Source organism: Numida meleagris, chromosome Z (genome assembly GCF_002078875.1).
Source record: "Numida meleagris isolate 19003 breed g44 Domestic line chromosome Z, NumMel1.0, whole genome shotgun sequence".
Classification (NCBI taxonomy): Eukaryota; Metazoa; Chordata; class Aves; order Galliformes; family Numididae; genus Numida; species Numida meleagris.
Window position 1 is genome coordinate 36,021,368 of NC_034438.1, and position 17,674 is coordinate 36,039,041.

Consider the following 17,674-nt stretch of genomic DNA (forward strand, 5'->3'; position numbering starts at 1 on the left):
TGTAGAACTTTCTGAAGAAGGCTCTGAAAACAGACTTAACTCCTTAAAAATGAAAGCACTCAAGGGAAATATTTCCATCAAAATCAGAGTGGCAGGAAGGCAGTAAGAAACTGAAATCGAAGTGTGTAAGAAGTACATAAATCAGCTGAATTGCATCATATCTACTTAAGCACATTTCTAACTCAATCTTGGACCAGGATGAAAACCCACAACTAAGTTTACTGTGTGTGACTACCAGTCTGAATTCCAGAATGAGCTTAAATTTCTTCAGCAACAACCAGAGAGCATAAGAGAAAGTCACCACTGATTTCAAAGCGAACCTTGAATTCCCCACAGAAGAACGTTTATAATGAAGTTCTGCAGCAGGAAAACTGTAGGTTGAATAGCTGACAGCAGTAAGAAGAAAGGAGATGTGAGGGTGGGAAGGTGATCAGAGCAGTAGTTGCTCATAAAAGAAATGTGCCAATAGTGTTAGCTGTAGATTACTGCTCTAATTTTCACATTCTTGAGAGTAAGCGAGGAGGGAATTTTTTTTTGCTTTACAAAAAAGAACAGAACAAGAAGTACGTGGAATATTGTTTACTGTTAAATCAACACATCTAAAAGTTTTCACAATACTTGATGCTACATTTAATTATACAATAGTCTGAGTCACAAAACAAGCAGAACAATTAAACTACATAAGGCCTTAAAATTAGAAGCACAGTGTGTATTTTTGGATTACCCAGTTTACAAATAGGCTACATATAGTGTTTTTTTTTTTTTAATATTTTTATTCAAGCAAAATGCATTCAAGGAAAGGCAACTTACAAAGTTAATTTTAGTATGAGTTAATAGGAAAATGTCAACATTCTCTTCTTGCCCCTCCTTCCACTCTTGTCTAGGAGCGAGCAGTAAGTAAAATTTCCATACAACACTAAAAACCAAGGAACATTTACACTAAACATCCAGAAGTAAGCCTGAACAGACAAACTGCAAACTTGCAAATTTTATTACAAAGTTACACAAACTTCCTGTTTTTTTCTACTGAAACACCGCATCTCTACACAATCAGTGTTTAAAACTACATTGTCCACAAAGCTTTCTAGGTTCTAAATGCCCTATTTGTTTAAAAGTAGTGCTTAGTGGCCTCAGTAGCAATCATGTAAATGATATTTAAGTTGTAACAATGACAATTTTGACATTATTTTGGCAAGATTAGGGCAGCTAAGAAGATGCATGAGTAAATTTGTCCCTTCCAAGTTATAAAACAGCACAAGAACAGAACAAAACAACTGAAGTAAAAGTAAGCATAAAAGATATAAAAAGATATGGAAAGACCTAATTTGATCCCCTCCCTCTATAACAGGGCACAGGTCATTTCCAGTGACTCTTCATTCTTATTACATACATGAATAATTGCTCAAATTGCATGGCTATTGCATTTTTACAGGACAACTGCTTAGAAGTCTGGTTTTAAATTTACATCTGAGAAACAGAGTAAGTCACAGTACATTTTGAGATGTTTAAAAAATATTTATAAATTTGTTCTCAATATGCTAGAGCATTTGGCAACACTTCTACAGCATCTGATTTTATATAATTAAAATTTCCTACAGTACTTGCGTTTTTTTTCAATATCTAAAAAGAAACACCTCACAAATAATGTGAACTGCCAACCTTGACTGATGATGTAATTCCAGTTAATACTGGCATTAAAACCTTCATTAATTATGTTGACAAATCATTACCTGTACATTTAATGAAGGCAACCAACATGACTTGAAAACACAACCTTCAGGTTTTATGTTATGTACTTATCGAGGTGTGCAGTTCTGCAGTGAAATGAAGAAGCATGTAAATGTACAAAGAAAATTACAAGTTCACCAATTCCTGCGACACAAACCGTTTTAATCTTTCAAGATATTGTCCATAGAGCTCCACATCATTATGGCCCGCTCCTTCTACCCACAGTGGCTCTACAGGTCTCTGGCAACGTTCAAATAAGGCTAGGCCATGTGAAAAGTCAATTACTTCATCTTCAGTCCCATGGATAATTAATACAGGAGAAGTTATTTTAGAAATTTTGTCAATGCTGTAAGAAAAAGATTATATCTATGAATGCAGTCAGTTTTATTAGATATTCTTTAAAGGACCAAAGACTCCAGAATACACTTTTTAATTACGCAGTGTAGTTTTAACTATTTAATTTTGGAACTGTTTAATTAAAAAATAGATCTTATCAGCAGCCTGGAAACCATTGAAGCAGCACATTTAAACTAAACAGAAAGGACAAACACTTCCAGAAGCTTGTAGAATTGAACAACTGAGCAATCCAAAAGTGATATTCATTACCATGATCGTGTTAAAAACATGAAGCTTAAAGCATATTTATAGAAATATATATTGACTCAGTTATTGAACAGATGAAATTAGTACTTCAGAGATTTTCAATAAAAAACATGCTTTTCAAAACTAAAGTAATTTTGGCTCTTAATGTTTAAGTTCTTGTGGGGGAAAAAGGTTAGAAATTCGCAAGTAGTTCTTTGAGCCAAGTGTACCAATTCATAATGGTAAACTAGTGGCACAGTTCTGAAATACATGACAGGAGTTTTCTGTAGCCCTTTTTCCCCCCATCTTTAATACTCTTTGAAATACATGCAAAAGACTTTCTTTGTAGTTACCCAGATTAACAACACACCAGAAGAGAACTGCTTGTTAGAGGTATTAAGGGCTACACGCAGGAAAACTAATCACTTTTTAGATATCCAGTGCAACAATTAGATACGTGAAAAACCTTAAAGATTTAAGAAATTCTACAGACTCCTCCAAATAAAATGTTTCTTATTGTTATCCACTCCAGTTATTCTCAGATTTTTTTTTTTAAGCCTTTGAATGAATGCTCTGAGAATTTATCAATTACCCATTTCCTTAACACAAAATTTCTGTAATAGCAAAAATACATGCAGAAAGAAATCCCACAACTTACTTTGGGAATGCATCAAAGCAATAGGTCTTCTTTGTATCAGGAAAAGCTACTCGCATTCCTGAGGTCAGTGGAGAATGTAGAATTACAGCAGCACTTTCATACCTAGCAGCAAGATCCACAGATGGTACTGTTCCGATACTTTGGCCATATATAATCACGTTTTCAGGGCGGATTCCGTACCTAGAAGATCAAATATATTAACAAAAAAGGTATATAAAGGGAAATAGACAAAAACAGTTTATAAACGCAAACAAACCATCTCTGTACATTAAAGTTTCCCGAGGAAGATAAAGCAGAAGCTAGAACAAGCAAGTATTTTTTAGAACATTCCCAAGGTAAAAGGAAGATTTATTTTGAATTTGCAGCACATTTCTTGCCTTATGAAAGAATGACATTTTAGATTTTTATAGATAAAGCTTGTGAATGCTGTTGCAACATGTATACTAGTTGATTATCTTTACTGGTAACTCCTTGGAACTACAACAGAAATTATTAGAGCCTCACTAGGTTTACAGTTACCATCAACTGGAGGATAGTCAAACATGCAAAAAGAAATGTTGGTTTTACTCTTCTGTTATCTGATGAAAACCCGTGAGCTGGTAACATTGCTCAATTTCATGAAACATAAGGCACGCCCACATAGAGAATGTCCAAAATACTACATACTCTTTGTAATAGCAAGATGCTTCTTTCTGATTGCTCTATTTGAAATACAGGTTAGCAAAAGGAATACTTCAGCTAACCCACCATTAACATATCTCAATAAGCACTACAAAGTTCAAGTCAATCTCTTCTCCTGCTAAGACAAAAAAATATATATCTTTTTTTCCTATAACCGGGGTAGACAAAAGTAGTGAAACATCTAGTTGCACCTATACAGGCCAAAATGTAATGTATTTTTCTGCAGGAATGTGGATACAAGGATGATCTGATTGCTAAGCAACACAACAGTACTAGAAAAATTTGAGCAAAATGTTATGCTGGCAAGAACAGCACCCACAGCAGAAAAGAAGTACTGATACTTCAGTAAGTACCAGAAAAGCATTTTTTTGTACAGATGAGAACTGCAAAAGTGTCCATCTGGAAACCTGTAGCTTATGTTGGAAAGGGAGTACTTTAAATAGGAAGAGATACTGGGCTGCATTTAAAAGCAAAATAAAAATCATTCTCATGTATTATCAGAAGTTTGTTCAGCTCTCTAATTTACACTAGACTAGCTTAACAATACTATGGAATAACACACTGTAAGTCTAATGTCTGGCAAAATTCCTAGGAGAATTGACAACCGTTTTCATTTCAAGTTAAAGAAGGTTCAACCACTACCTCTTCTACAATAACCGCATGCATCTTTTCTGCAAAAGCTAGCAGATCTGTACAAGCCAAGAACACCCATACTCCGAGTTCTCAAATTGGTTCATTAGCATAATTCCATAAAAGACAAGAATTGAGGTAACAAGAAATTGTTCAAGATTTTATAAAATATGGATGGTATCTGTATAACAAGTACTTCTCAAGAATTCAGAAAACATTCAGCACAGACATGCATAGACACCATCTATACCATGACTACTTAATGTTTCCTAGAAAGAGTTTCTAGAATATAACCAAATTAAGAGTTCTAAAATACTAAGACTCAATCATCAGTTTTACGTTACTGGCAAATGCCTTGCCTCAAAATAGTTCTCAGAGCACAAGAAAAAAAACAAACATCTAACATTCTTATTGTGAAGACTTTCTCAGAATTGCAACACACTATGAAATAATGAATTAACGCTTTGAAATCTAAAGAAGATGTAACGTCTTTGTTATTTCTTTATCCCTACTGAAACACTTAACAGTTACAATAAATCTCCTAATTCAGCACATTTTTGCATTCTGAAAATACAATGTACTTCTATCCCTTTCAAAAAATCAGAACAAAGTCACATGAAATAAATGACACACTGCATTACTAGTGTGACATTGAGTTTGTGCAGCACATTATCACAGAATAACACCTTGCAAACCCATCTCACATTTTCCCCAGTATCAAACTCTACAAGTTGAAGACTACTGCACAAAGTTTTAAAGCCGAAACTAAACGTATATTTTTCAGCGTATGTTCTCTACTGTCTTTATTCTTCCTCTTATTTTCAGCTATCCTTAGGCTGAAGGATTTGGATCCAAATATTAGCTACAAAAAGTAATCCAGGAATAGCACTTACTATATTTCGATTAAAGTAAACCTTTCTGCACCACAGCCAGACTACCTTCACAGCTCAAACAGTTTTTACAGCCTGGAAACAAAAATAGTTAAACCTATAACCAATAGTGGTGGTTCAAAGCAGTCAGACTTTCAAATATTCTGGTCTGGAAAATAAGCAAAAAGCCCCTTGGGATCCAAAGAACAGTATCAGTACTATCTGTTTCTCTTGCCTCCCCCTTCCCCCCTCCAACTCTTTCCTCACTTCCCATTCCTCAAAAAAAAAAAAAAAAAAAAAGTTGAGAGAAAAGGAGGAGTCCAAACATCCCTTGGTTCTTCTCTCAAAAGTATCACCTTCTAGCTTAAAACTGAAGAGTTCTCTGAGAAGAAAGCTGCTGGTAAATTCCTTATTCACAGAATTAACAGACTCTTCCTTTTGGCAGTCCTCTAGCAGTAAATTCCAAGAAATTTCATAGAAATTTATTAAATGTCCAGGTTCTAATTTGGAAGAAAAGGCAATTAAAAAGTCAAATTTCAGAATTCAATAATTCTTTTCTTTGGTTAATTAACTCATAGCAATAAATTAATTGCCTGCTTTTCCAGACTAAGAAGTTATCAAGTCAAGTGCAAATGTGACAGTAATATAGTCCTTTAAGAATGACAGGCCACCCTGAGGAAGGGGAAGTAATAGAGCTCTATGCTGAAAGCACCTATTCAGGAGCCAAGAGCTCAAGCACTTGCTGTGAAAACTGCTGGCATCTTTGAAAACTCATTACACTGATCATAGTAATGCACAGTACTGTCCATTAAAGTGATCTTATATAACCTCATTTAGACAGATGTTGTTTTTTGTTGGTGGTGGTAATTGTGAGGGCTTTATTGTCACAATCACCCTAATGGACTTCAGAACAAAAACCTGAAAGTAGCTGCACAGAGAGGCACATTCTCTGAGAAAGCAGCCTTCCTCAGGGACAAGTTATTCCAGACTGAATTTAGCATAAAATCTTGACATTTTCTGCAGCTCAAAAGCTGCCCGAAACATTTTTTTTCCCCCACAGCAACTGAGATTTCAATTCCTTTCAACATCTGATTTATCCTTTAAGTTTACACACTCAAGGGCTATCTTCACAGAAAACATGGATCTTGATGAGCAGTACTTTCACACGAGTAAAAACTCTTGCTAACAAGCTTGCCAACATTCACACACATCATGTTAAAGGTATAGGTTAATGTCACTACTAACCTAAGGTATTGCCAAAGAGAACAGTATCACTCTCCTATTTGTATCCTCAGCCATGTGTCTCATTGGGCTCCACCAACTAGTTTAGGAAACTGTACTAATCCCTTCTGGGAGTAGAGCAGCTACTTTTCTGCTCTTTTGTGCAGGCTGTCTTTATAGTCAGACCAGTAATGACTTGACAGAGGGACAGAGGAAAGAGCAAGCCAACATACTGCTAACTGTATCATTACACCACTTCCTAGTACTAGTAATCCAAACAAACAGATGGTTTTATTAGTTGCCCTTATCTACTCTTCTGTGAGCCTGCAAATGACGGTCTCTTGTAATAGAGGCAACCCTGATCACCCCTTCCTGATCTTCTCGCTTTCTGGTAAGAAAAGAACTAACATTCTTCTACTAAACAGTGCAAAACACTCTTTTCCCTCCTTTGTGACAACCTTCACAAAGCGCTGTAGCAGAAACAACTTTATTGCTTCCTTTATATTTGCCTCTGTAAATAAGACCTTTCCTATATGTATCTTTGTGATAGTCTCTTATTTTTCCACTCTTTTTATTTAACACACATATTACCATGACATGCAAACTGCAAGATTTCTAAGGTTAAAGTTAACTTTAACAACTAAAAGTTCAGCTAAAATTACAATGGGCTGCTATGTGGGCCCCTAGAGTATCTGCCATTTTACCCTTCATACACGCAAGGGAAACAGAAAGCAGTTTATCTTATTATCTCTGAAGTACTGCTGTTGGATCTAGAAGACTTGCTCCCTTTACAGCAACAAAGCATTGGCACAACCAACCTTAGAAGGGTTCATTTTCAGTAATATCTCTTAGGTTCCTACTAACAAAGAGGTGCAACAGATATTCTAGAGAGGCTACTGTTTGTTAAGTCAGTATAACACTGATTTAGCCAACTGACAGCAGTGCTTAGGGCAGATAAAACAAACAGAACATCCTGAGGGAGTTTTAAACACACATTTCAGAACCTTTTGTCATTATGTACATAACACACTAAATTACAGCTGCAAATTGAAGAACATGAAGGGCACAAACATCCTTAACTATCAACATTCCAAGCCATGAATGAAATTCACGAGATTTAAACTCTTCCTCAACTCAGACGCACCTTCCTTTTCTGTGTATACAACAGGTAACACTGCCAGAAAGGGAGAGAGAAGGAAGTTTTAAGAGAGGCAAGTGCATTGATCATGTATGTAGTAATCAGAAAGACATACCTCCTTTACCTCTTTTGTGATAGATAGGCCTTTTCTATACCTTACAATGCTACTATTACATTTATTCTACTGTTAAGAATATTTTTCACAGTAAATCGAGGACACTTTTCCTTATCAATTTAAATAAAAGCTCAATCTCTCAAAAAACATTGTAAGTTGAGGCACCAGAAAGCAATAGCCCTTCTCCTAACGTATCCCAAAAGAAGTATAAAAGAACGCTACTTTTGAATGAAAAATGTAATCAGTGAATTTTCAAAAGAATACTTTCAGCTATCATCAAAACAGATACAATTTATGTTTGAGTTGTGTATATTCTATCCATTTTGACACATCAGCCTGACAGTGAGATCCTTCAAATATTGTTCAATCCATGGTAAAGAACAATGGCAAGGTGGCTTAACTTCTTAAAGATAAACCTCATCATGAGTCAACCTTGGCATGTCTTCAGGTTTCTGAATGAGCACCACTTGCCCTGCATTTGCCTGGGGCTGGTTAAACCTTTCCACCCTTCCTAGTGTGTCATCAAAGGCCTTCAGAGACCAGGGCAGTAGAAAATAGGCGTATCCCACAATGACTACTTGCATTTCAACACTTTGTAGCTATGACAGTCAGGAAAATAATGTTCTCACTTGTGGCTTTTATATACTGTCATGAAGATGAATATGCAATACTGTGCATCTCTCCTAAACACCATGGCAGTGAATCACCCTGCCATCTTTCAGCCAGCATCCACAAGGACAGCTACTGAGTCTTGGTGAAATACACAAAGCAGGTAAAGAACAAGGACAATTAAGAATCTCCATCTGCTCTTTTCCTCTTCTGCTCTGCTGGCAAATAGTTCTCCATATTCATCTACATGAATGATAACATTCACATACCTTTGCAAGAACCACCCTTAAGAAAACAGTTTTGTACTAATCTTAATTTCACCCTGAATATTACTTCAAAGACTATTTCTAGTCCCTGCAGGAAAGTAGCGGCCATCAGGATAGCTATTCCAGTAAATAACTAACACATCTCTACCACAAGCAGCTGTCTTGACTGTAGAATGATGGTCACGTGAGAATTTCATTTACCCCAGAAAAGTCTTTTAATGCTGGATACTGTGATCCCATTTCTCAGAACAGCAAATGGAGGAAGCTATGAGTGACTGTGATCAGCCTTCAACAGATGTAACTTCTCTATTCCTTTCTTCGTCCATCACACAATCAGTGAGGCATGGTTTGTAAGCCTACATTTGTAAGATGTAGACTTTTCTCCTCCTATCAGAAGGAACTTCAGAGAAATTACATCTGTGTTTACATTTGCCCTACAAAGAATCCATAGAATTAATCTGTTTTTGCAGAACACTGACTTTATAAAGCATTAAAGACAATGCCAGTTTAAAACTGAAAGAACAGGCTACACTAGAAAAGTGAATCAATGCCGCAGCAAATGCTCAAAGACTGTGTTCTGGTCCTAATATTCATTAAGTATTGAAGACCAGATGAGCACTGTTTCAGGGCTCAAGAGAATACCGGTAACCATACTGTATGAACTACTACATCCAAAGTCATGTACTGAACTTCACGGAATTCCACTCAGCATTCAAACACAAAAGCAAAACCAGGACTACCAGTTGGAAAGTTGTTGAAAGTAGCATAGTGAAAGCTAGTAATAATAATCATTTTTTAGTCAATGAAAAAAAATTCAGTTCACGTCTGAGAAACCCACAAATTGAGCACTATATACCCAAATATAAAACCTAGCCCTACATACTTATTTCAACAGGAAGTTTTGACATAGAACATCCCATGGGCAGCAAATAGGCACAAGGCAGGATCATTCCTGAATAGAAGAGGGAAAGTAAGAAGGTGGAATATACATTTAGAGTCATATGCCCCGTTCTCCCCTACTGCTGTTCAGCAAAAGCATATATTCAGATGGGATATTGCTATGAGCTATAATCTTATTAGATAAGGAAAAATGTATTAGGAAAAACGTATTATTTAAGGATGGAGGGAAGAATTCAAATTGCCATCATATTTCCTTTTAGGTTTTCCATACAGAAATTATTCAAAGATGATGGGGTGAGAGCGGGGAAGGAGACAACTATTACCAACTAGTTTAAAAAACAGAGTCTGTAAACTGACACAAAAAGGAAATGACCAAGTCATTATTTACTTCTCCATTTTATAAGTATGTTTGAACAACTCAGACCATCTTCCACATCGCCCATAGCCCATGAGGTCTGAACGCTCATAAAGACCATTAAATATCTGAAAAATAAATTTATGTTTTCTCTTACTCCTATTACACCAGAAGTTCCGTGACTGGGGAATCTACTATAGGTTTTTCTTCTCTTCTAATACTGTCAAAGGGGATCCTGAACTATGACAATAAGGACTATCTTTGAATCATTCAAAAAACACTGAATGACACCTTACTAAACTTCATCCAATTTCAGTTTCTCAAGCATATCAGTGCTAACTACTGATGCTGCTCCATACTAACAATGCCTTCATCATAAGACGTCAGTAGTCTGCTTTGATATGAATACACTAATCATAAAAAACAGCATTTCTGTTTAATTTACCAATGCAGATTAAACATAACGACTTCGAAAGCATGCTATAACGTCTTACCTTGTCCTAAGAGCCACCCAAGCAGCATCAATGTCCGCATACAGATTCTTTTCTGTTGGCTTCCCAGAACTTGCACCATATCCAGAATAATCATATGAGAATATGTTGCAATTAATCCGTGAACCCAGTCCTATGTAAAAGCTGCTCATCTGACCTAGGTCAACAGCATTTCCGTGCGAGAAGAGCAGAGTATATTTGGCGTTAGGCGAGCAACGCACAAACATACAGGCAATCCTGTTACCTTTACTTGTTCTAGTCATGAAGCACTCAATGGCATCTTTTTCTCTTGATGAATACTGCCAGTCCGCTCTCTCTGAGAGATGTAAAGTCCAGCGACTGCCACTTTCATCACACATCAGAGTGTATGTGGGATCAGGAGGTAAGAATGCCAGTTTGGAGGCAATTTTCCCTGGGCATGGTGGACAACAGAACAGACAACACAGTTCACTGAAGGAAAGATTATTCATCTTCTAGCCTGAAACAGGAAGAGAGAATGGTATCAGTTTCTAGTTATAATGTGACATAAAAAGAGAAAACTTCACAGAAGTTGTATGTTCAACCTCTTAAGAAAATAACATTGAAATTTAGTGGAATTGTTTAAACAAAGCAAAAGTTTAAATATAAATGCAAATTTCTACACAATACCTTCTTTTGTTATTAGTAGCTGTTAATAGCTATTAGTAGAACGAGCATATTATTACAAAAGAGTGGTAATTCTTAAGCCCTGCCAAACACTGGAACTGAAATATGATTGCTTAGGCCGAGAACAAGCATGGAGTTTTAGTTTCTTTTCAGGTCTCTCACCTTCAGAGCAACAGAAGCACTCACTCCCTTGACAAATTGGCATTATGAAGAGCAATTAAAGTATGCTGCAGTGTTTGCAGGATATGAAGATCACACAGATATTTCTACAGCCAAGAACTGGTACTGTATTTCCCATACAATGACGATATATTCTCGGTTTGAGTCACACAGCCTTGCAAGCAGTATCAGCAGCATGAGAGGTGCACAAAGGTCAAGATTCTTCTACCTGCCTAGAAAGCACTTCAGACCTTCAGTCCTCTGAAATCCAGCTGTAAACTATTCCTAGCTCTGCACACTGTGACACCACTTCCAACACCCACAAAGTGATTATCAACTAAGTTTCCCATTTTGCACATCAGAATTGGGGTTATATTATCAGTCTTAATGAAATGACTTTTTATTCCACACCTTAACGAAAACACTCCAAACAAACTGCTGTAACACAAATACTTGGCAAATTAATATAATCTATACTACCAATTCAAAGCACTTTAATGAGGGGGAGAAGGAGCCTGAAAAAGAGCAAAACAGTAGCCACATAGACTTAAAGCAAGCTAGTTAAAGACATAGCTGCCCTGATAAACAGGCATTGAGTCCTCCTAATTTACAAGACGGAGAAGGAAGAGGAAAAGAAACATTTGTTCTGACAGTACTTTTCCCTCAAAGGTAGGAGGATGACAAAACCTGCCAAGAACTACACAGGACATCAGCACACCTAGCATAAGTATTTACTTTCCTCCTGTGAACACGTCTGGTGTTTTACCTCTAAGAACTTTTCCACCCAACTCTACTACAGGTCTCATGCTCAGTTCCTACTGGGTCACGCAAACAGGAACTCTCTTAGAGTTTCATGTACAAGGTTTGACTGCTAGAGTCAAGCTTAAAAACAGGAATAACAACAAGAAAGCCAACTTCTGATGTTCACATTCCCTTATGGTTTCAGAAACACCTGCATCAGTCAACAGTAAAGTCTTACTGCTAACTCTGATACCTAGCAACATTGAAATCACATTTCAAAGTTCGTTCTCTAATTTGTATATGTTCCTCTTCAGAAAAGTTTCATAGGGCATTGCTGCAAGAACTTCTGAATACAGATGGCTGAACAGTTAGCCTTATTTTGACTGTATGAACGGTCTCTTCCCTCTGATACAGGGTGTGGTGCTTATATAGCACTAGACAATCATAAAATGTACTTGTTGTTGTCGTGGTTTTGTGATTTTTCTGTTGTTGCTGGTATTCCACACCATAACATCATGTAAAGCACTGGGAGTTACAGAGTTAATGTTCTGGTTCTGTGGACTGCTGTTTCTGGGTGCTTGGTTCTCTGAGGGGGAGGTGAGGAGCTCCATTCTCCAGGGGTCTCTGTGCCCAGAGCAGGCAGGAGGAGCTGCTCCAGGTGGGCCTGGAATGACTCGCTGGCGTTGTTCACTGAGGAGAAGCACGTGGTTCCCCCGCAGTTCACAGAGTAACGCCTTGGTTTCGGACACTCTCCCTCTCTCATTCTGTTTGATTTGTTGGCCTCAATTCCAATATCATAATTAACACTCCTCCTCAGATCGTTGCTGCAGTTCTGTGTTAGACTCGTTATTATTCCTCTACCCTTCCCCCTTTTCCCCCCCCCTTTTTTTTTTTTTCCCAGGGTGTGGGTCCGTGGGTCCCCTGCCTCAGTAGTCATGGGACCGGGCCAGACCGGGCCGGGCCAGCCCATAAACTGCTGACACCTATTTTTTTCCTCTTTTTTTTCCCTTCCAGGCCAGTGGGCCTGCTGTCCCCCTGTCACAGACACAGATAGATCTAGAGATAACCCTGCGATAGTTAAGAAGTAAATAAGCATAGCAAGAAAGTCTAATAAACAAGATGAGCATTTTTGAAATACTACTGCTCTTTGGGGAACATAAAAAAAGGGTTGGTTGTTTTTTTTCTTTTCCCCAAAACTGGTCAAGTGTTTTCACCCCAAGTCTCTAGTTTTCTTCAAAACAGAGGGATGTCACAGATTCTTAGGCATGAAAGGTCAACACTACCATTCAGAGGAGATGGCCCCTTTCTGCCACCAACTCCCATAAGAAGGTAATTATCTCTTTAGTAAGAAATCTGGAGCAAATGACCTACCAGTTAAGGAAATAGCCTTATGTATTTATGCAATCAGCAAAAGTAGTCACTTAAACTTGTAACTGTTCAGCTGTTCCCTTTCAAGTGAGACTATTGGACATTACTTTCAACCAGCAGGTCAAGACAAGTGGAAAAGAACTACAGAAGAGGTCCAGGGATTCTCAAAAGGATTTGACTGTCTTATGCACAAGAACAGGCCAATATTTATTTCCTGCCTTATGTCTCTTACAGCTGTGAGCACCAAAGCAGCTACTTTTTTCATCTTAATCAGAAAGTTCATATTCACAGTCTAAAAATATTGCTGTAATACCTCAACAGGCTTTTTACTTCTGCAAGCATCACCCATGACTCAGTATTCAATCATACCACTGTTTCTACTAGAAACTATTGAGTATTTTTTCCCCACTTTTTCAGAAAATTTCATGGTGAAAGCTAGATAATACAATATGCTTTATGTGAGAGGGAAAAAAATCGTTTTCGTTTTATTTGAAAAAAATGCAGTTATACCTTCAGAACTGAGGTACACATAGCCTCACGTGTCCAGGATTAGCTGACTGCATTCTACTCCAACATAAAATAAAAGCTGTAAAACTTCTTACTTCCTTTGTAATCCACTTGTCAGAAAGAATTGAAACAGGAGTTTACATTTTTTATAACCATAAACAGCCTTGCAACACTAAAAATATGATTTCACTCAAAGTATTTGCTATCTGTCATAGTAATTTTAGAAGAACTGAAAGCTGGCCCGTGGAATTAACATTACTGTAATAATTGCAGTTAATCAGCTGAGGAGGTACTGGGCCCCAACACAGCTTACAAGTGCTAAATATGGGTTGCTGCCACATATGACAAATGACTTAAGTGGAAGAAAATGGATAAAGTATTATTTTTCTCCCATACTAGACTGTAACGTAGACTTTACATAATACCCATTTACCCTGTACTGAAACTACAGTTTCTTATTCCTGAGCCATTCTTCACTTTAATCATGGCCAGCAACAAGCTTTTCTTTAAAGCAAATACTTGCTGTTGTCTTTACTTGGAAAACCTGAAGAAAAAAAAAAACAAATCAGAGATCCCTAGCATCACTAACTGAACAAACGTGTCATAAAACACCTACTGGTCTTCCTCAGGAGGATACCTCCAACTAAACACAAACAGTGTTTTCATTGTACTGGATCTGATTTGTCATTCATTGTATTCACATGAGTGTGTTCTTTACCTCTGGGTCTGGAATGGAACAAGGATGTGAGAGTCCCCAGGGTGCACAGTGTAATTCTGATATCACTGTTTAAAAGTTCAACTGAATCAGCATTTCGGCCTGTAGTTATGCACATGATGTCATAACTTCACCTCAATTAAAACAGACATTAACAGACATTATCCTTCCTCAGAAGGTATACCGCTCACATACTTCAGTGAAGTGATTAAAGTTTATTTGCTTCCTTTAAACGTTAAGACATTTAACATGATTTCCTAATGACTTACCCACATAGGAATTAAGATAATTTTTTTTCTTAAGTCTTAAGTAAATCTTCATTTAGCATTGCCAAGTCTTCACAAAAGCAGTTCAAATTTCCCATCTGGGGATCAAGAGTATTATTGAAATTGTTGAGCTTTTAATAAGTCTAGAAGATAATTTATGGAACACTAAGTATCATAGGTGATACTGTCTAAAAAAAATAAAAATCAATCTAATAACAAAAAGGCTTGATGTACACTTCATGTGCACTCTACCACTAAAACTGGGACAAAAGCAACACCCACCAAAAATTTCATAGAATCATAGAACCATAGAATGGCCTGGGTTGAAAAGGACCTCAAAGATCGAGTCTCAACCCCCCTGCTAACTGCAGGGTCGCCAACCACTAGACCTGCACTAGGCTGCCCAAAGCCATGTCCAGTCTGGCCTTGAATGCCTCCAGGGACGGGGCATCCACAACCTCCCTGGCAACCTGTTCCAGTGCGTCACCACGTGAGTAATGGGACTAGCATATGTAGTGAACACCTAGGTCACAACCTAACACCTTTCGAGTATGCATGATGTAAATCTGTCCTCTTAACACCAGAATCTCCAGATAGAAAGATCAATACATCTCAGCAACATAACAATAAAGATGACAGTGCTGTCCTGCAAACAGTTCCTAATGCTGTTAAAATTACTAATAATAAAAAGAATGTAGTAAGAGAAATATAAATATCCTTATAAGTATGCAGAATATCGTGCACCCATACTATATATATAGTAGAAAAATTATGTGGAAGGAACTGTAATGCATAAATTTTACTAAGCTCAAAGAACAATGAAGAAACAAAACAGACCCAAGTGGCAAGACCACTCTTCGTGGGATAGCCTTTAAGAGAAAGAGGAGACCATTTTAACAAATTTCTCTCTCTAACTCTCTCATGAATAATAATAATAAAAAGTAGCACAAAAAGAAAAAAATTAAAACTGCCTACAGGCAGTAGTTAAGTTCAGCAATTAACCTTCTGATTAAGGCTGATGGAAGTAGGGTAAAAATCCATCTAATCTGAAAGCACACCTAAAATATTTATATTGCTATTCCTAGGATAATGCAAACATAATTCTTTCATATAAGCAATTATTCTTGTCCTCCTTCCTCTGTAAATCACAGAGTGGTTTCTATTATTCACATATTGAAGTGCTTTATTACATATTAGTATCTTAGCCTAAAAAGCCCAGCCCTTGCAAACACTTATCTAGAAATCTTATATTTACATTAAATATAAAGGATTCTAATTATGTATTTAAATTACTCACATCATAAGAACAACTCAAAAGCGTAAAGTCAAATTCATAAATACTACTGCCAGCTTGTAAGTCTTAGTGGCACTCTAACTTTTAACAGGCAAGATATTCACACTGAGGTGTGCTGTTTTTTATGAATAATTATTTTTCATTACACAGTCCTGAAATAATGCACTTGAATGTAGTTTCCCTCACCCTTCCACCAATGGCAATGCAAAGTTCAAACCGTTACTGAAACTCCAATATAAACGTTAACACCTTTGTACGGTGTTACAAAAAGAAGGGTTTGCATACAAGTTCAACAGCTAAAGGAACAAAACGTTGAGTAAATCAGGGTCCAAGTAAGTTATATTAGTTTAGTCGTTCTCTACAGTGCTATTAAGAATGAACACACAGATGGTCCAGAAAAAAAAAAAAAACACTGAGGAAGCTTATTCAGTAATGAAAAACAATCCAAGAAATGCTGTGAAGTAACATTAATCTTTCAAGCACTTCTCAAAGAGCAAAATACTAGTAATAAGGAAAACAATAAAAAAAACAACCAAAACGATTACACTCAAGAAAAACAAGCAACAGTAACAACCAAACCCTACAAAGGCATGATACGACCAGAACTTGAGTTCGGAATACACCGTTTACAAACAAACAAGCGGAACAACGAGCTCTCCTATCCTCACAATCTCCTGATCAGGACTGGAGCGTATCGATCGCAGAGGCTGTCTGCCACCGGGTAGTTACTTGGTGCACCCAAAGCCTAGCGGCAGGCCCGAAGAGAGAAGCGGGACGCAGGAAGCGCTGGGGGCGGCCGTCCCCGCTGAGCGCAGAGCAGCACGGGGCCGGGGCGTCACAAGCCCGCGCGCGGCTCTGCGCGGCCACCTGCACGGGGGCACCGGGGCCCGCTGTGTTCAACGCTGCGCTGGTTTCCGCACCCGTGTGTTTTTGTGTAGCCGCCTTCTGGCTGAAGGCGTTAAACTTTTAAGCGATTTCTGCTCAAGAGCAACGTTACGGCCAGCTTCACCCTCGCCGTCAGCGGCAGGAACCGAGGAAACACAGTAAGTCAGCCTCATAAGAACACCCGACCCCCCCAGACGGCTCCCAGCAGCCTGCGGCGTTGACAGAGGCGCTAAGAGCGCGGAGCCTGGGGACGCGCCGTGCGGGAGCTGCCGGGAGGCAGCTGCTCGATCCTCGAACAAAGGCGCCCCCAGCATGAGCGGGGCAGCGGCCGCCCCGCAGCACCCCGCGGGCGGAGCGAGGGGAGAAGCCGCCGCCCGCCCCGACCCCTCGCCACAGCCAGCCGGAGGGCTCGGCGCGGAGCGCCTCACCTGCCGGGCCGCTCCTCCTTCCCTGCCATCCCCCACCGCAGCCGCCCCCAGCCCTACCTGCGCAGGGCTGCCGGCTCCCCCTCGCGCTCCCAACCGCCGCCGTCCGAATGCCGGAGCGGCGGGCGCGGGGGCGGCGACGTCGGTTGTGCTGAGTAACGGCGCGGCGGCGGCTGCCGGCGCGGCGGCCCCTGCTGCCTCCCGCGCTGCGCTCGAAAGCGGACGCGCGGCCGGCGGAGGCCTCGCGGAACGGCTCAGGGGATCGGCGCCGACTTCGCCCCGCCGAACGGCTGCATCTGACCCAGCGGCTGCCGCGGCGGCCGAAGGGGCAGCGGGGCGGAGCCGGCCGCAGCCGCGCGGTGACCGGCAGCCGCCGAGCGCCAATCGGGGCGCAACCCGCAGCGCAGCCCCCAGCGCTGAGGCTCC

The 17,674-nt window shown here is 39.2% G+C and overlaps 1 protein-coding gene across 2 annotated transcripts; it reads right to left on the bottom strand.

Annotated features, from left to right (window-relative positions):
• ABHD17B (abhydrolase domain containing 17B) lies at positions 565 to 17,443 on the bottom strand. 2 transcript variants are annotated; one of them, XM_021380569.1, is made up of 4 exons: positions 17,309 to 17,443; positions 10,247 to 10,721; positions 2,969 to 3,148; positions 565 to 2,074 (listed from the first exon to the last, which is right to left on the bottom strand). In XM_021380569.1, the coding sequence occupies exons 2-4, from the start codon at positions 10,711 to 10,713 to the stop codon at positions 1,855 to 1,857; spliced, it is 867 nt and encodes a 288-aa protein (XP_021236244.1). In that variant the 5' UTR covers positions 10,714 to 10,721; positions 17,309 to 17,443; the 3' UTR covers positions 565 to 1,854. The 2 variants fall into 2 exon arrangements, with proteins under 2 accessions (XP_021236244.1, XP_021236245.1); XM_021380570.1 differs by having other exon boundaries at positions 17,252 to 17,313.

What these genes read in the sequence shown, in the direction of transcription:
- ABHD17B (XM_021380569.1), bottom strand. Translation starts at nt 10,713, where the DNA reads ATGAATAATCTTTCCTTCAGTGAACTGTGTTGTCTGTTCTGTTGTCCA. An exon ending in TGGGTGGCTCTTAGGACAAG is followed by an intron (nt 3,149 to 10,246) that starts GTAAGACGTTAT and finishes TTGATCTTCTAG; the next exon opens with GTACGGAATCCGCCCTGAAA. An exon ending in TGCTTTGATGCATTCCCAAA is followed by an intron (nt 2,075 to 2,968) that starts GTAAGTTGTGGG and finishes TTTTTCTTACAG; the next exon opens with CATTGACAAAATTTCTAAAA.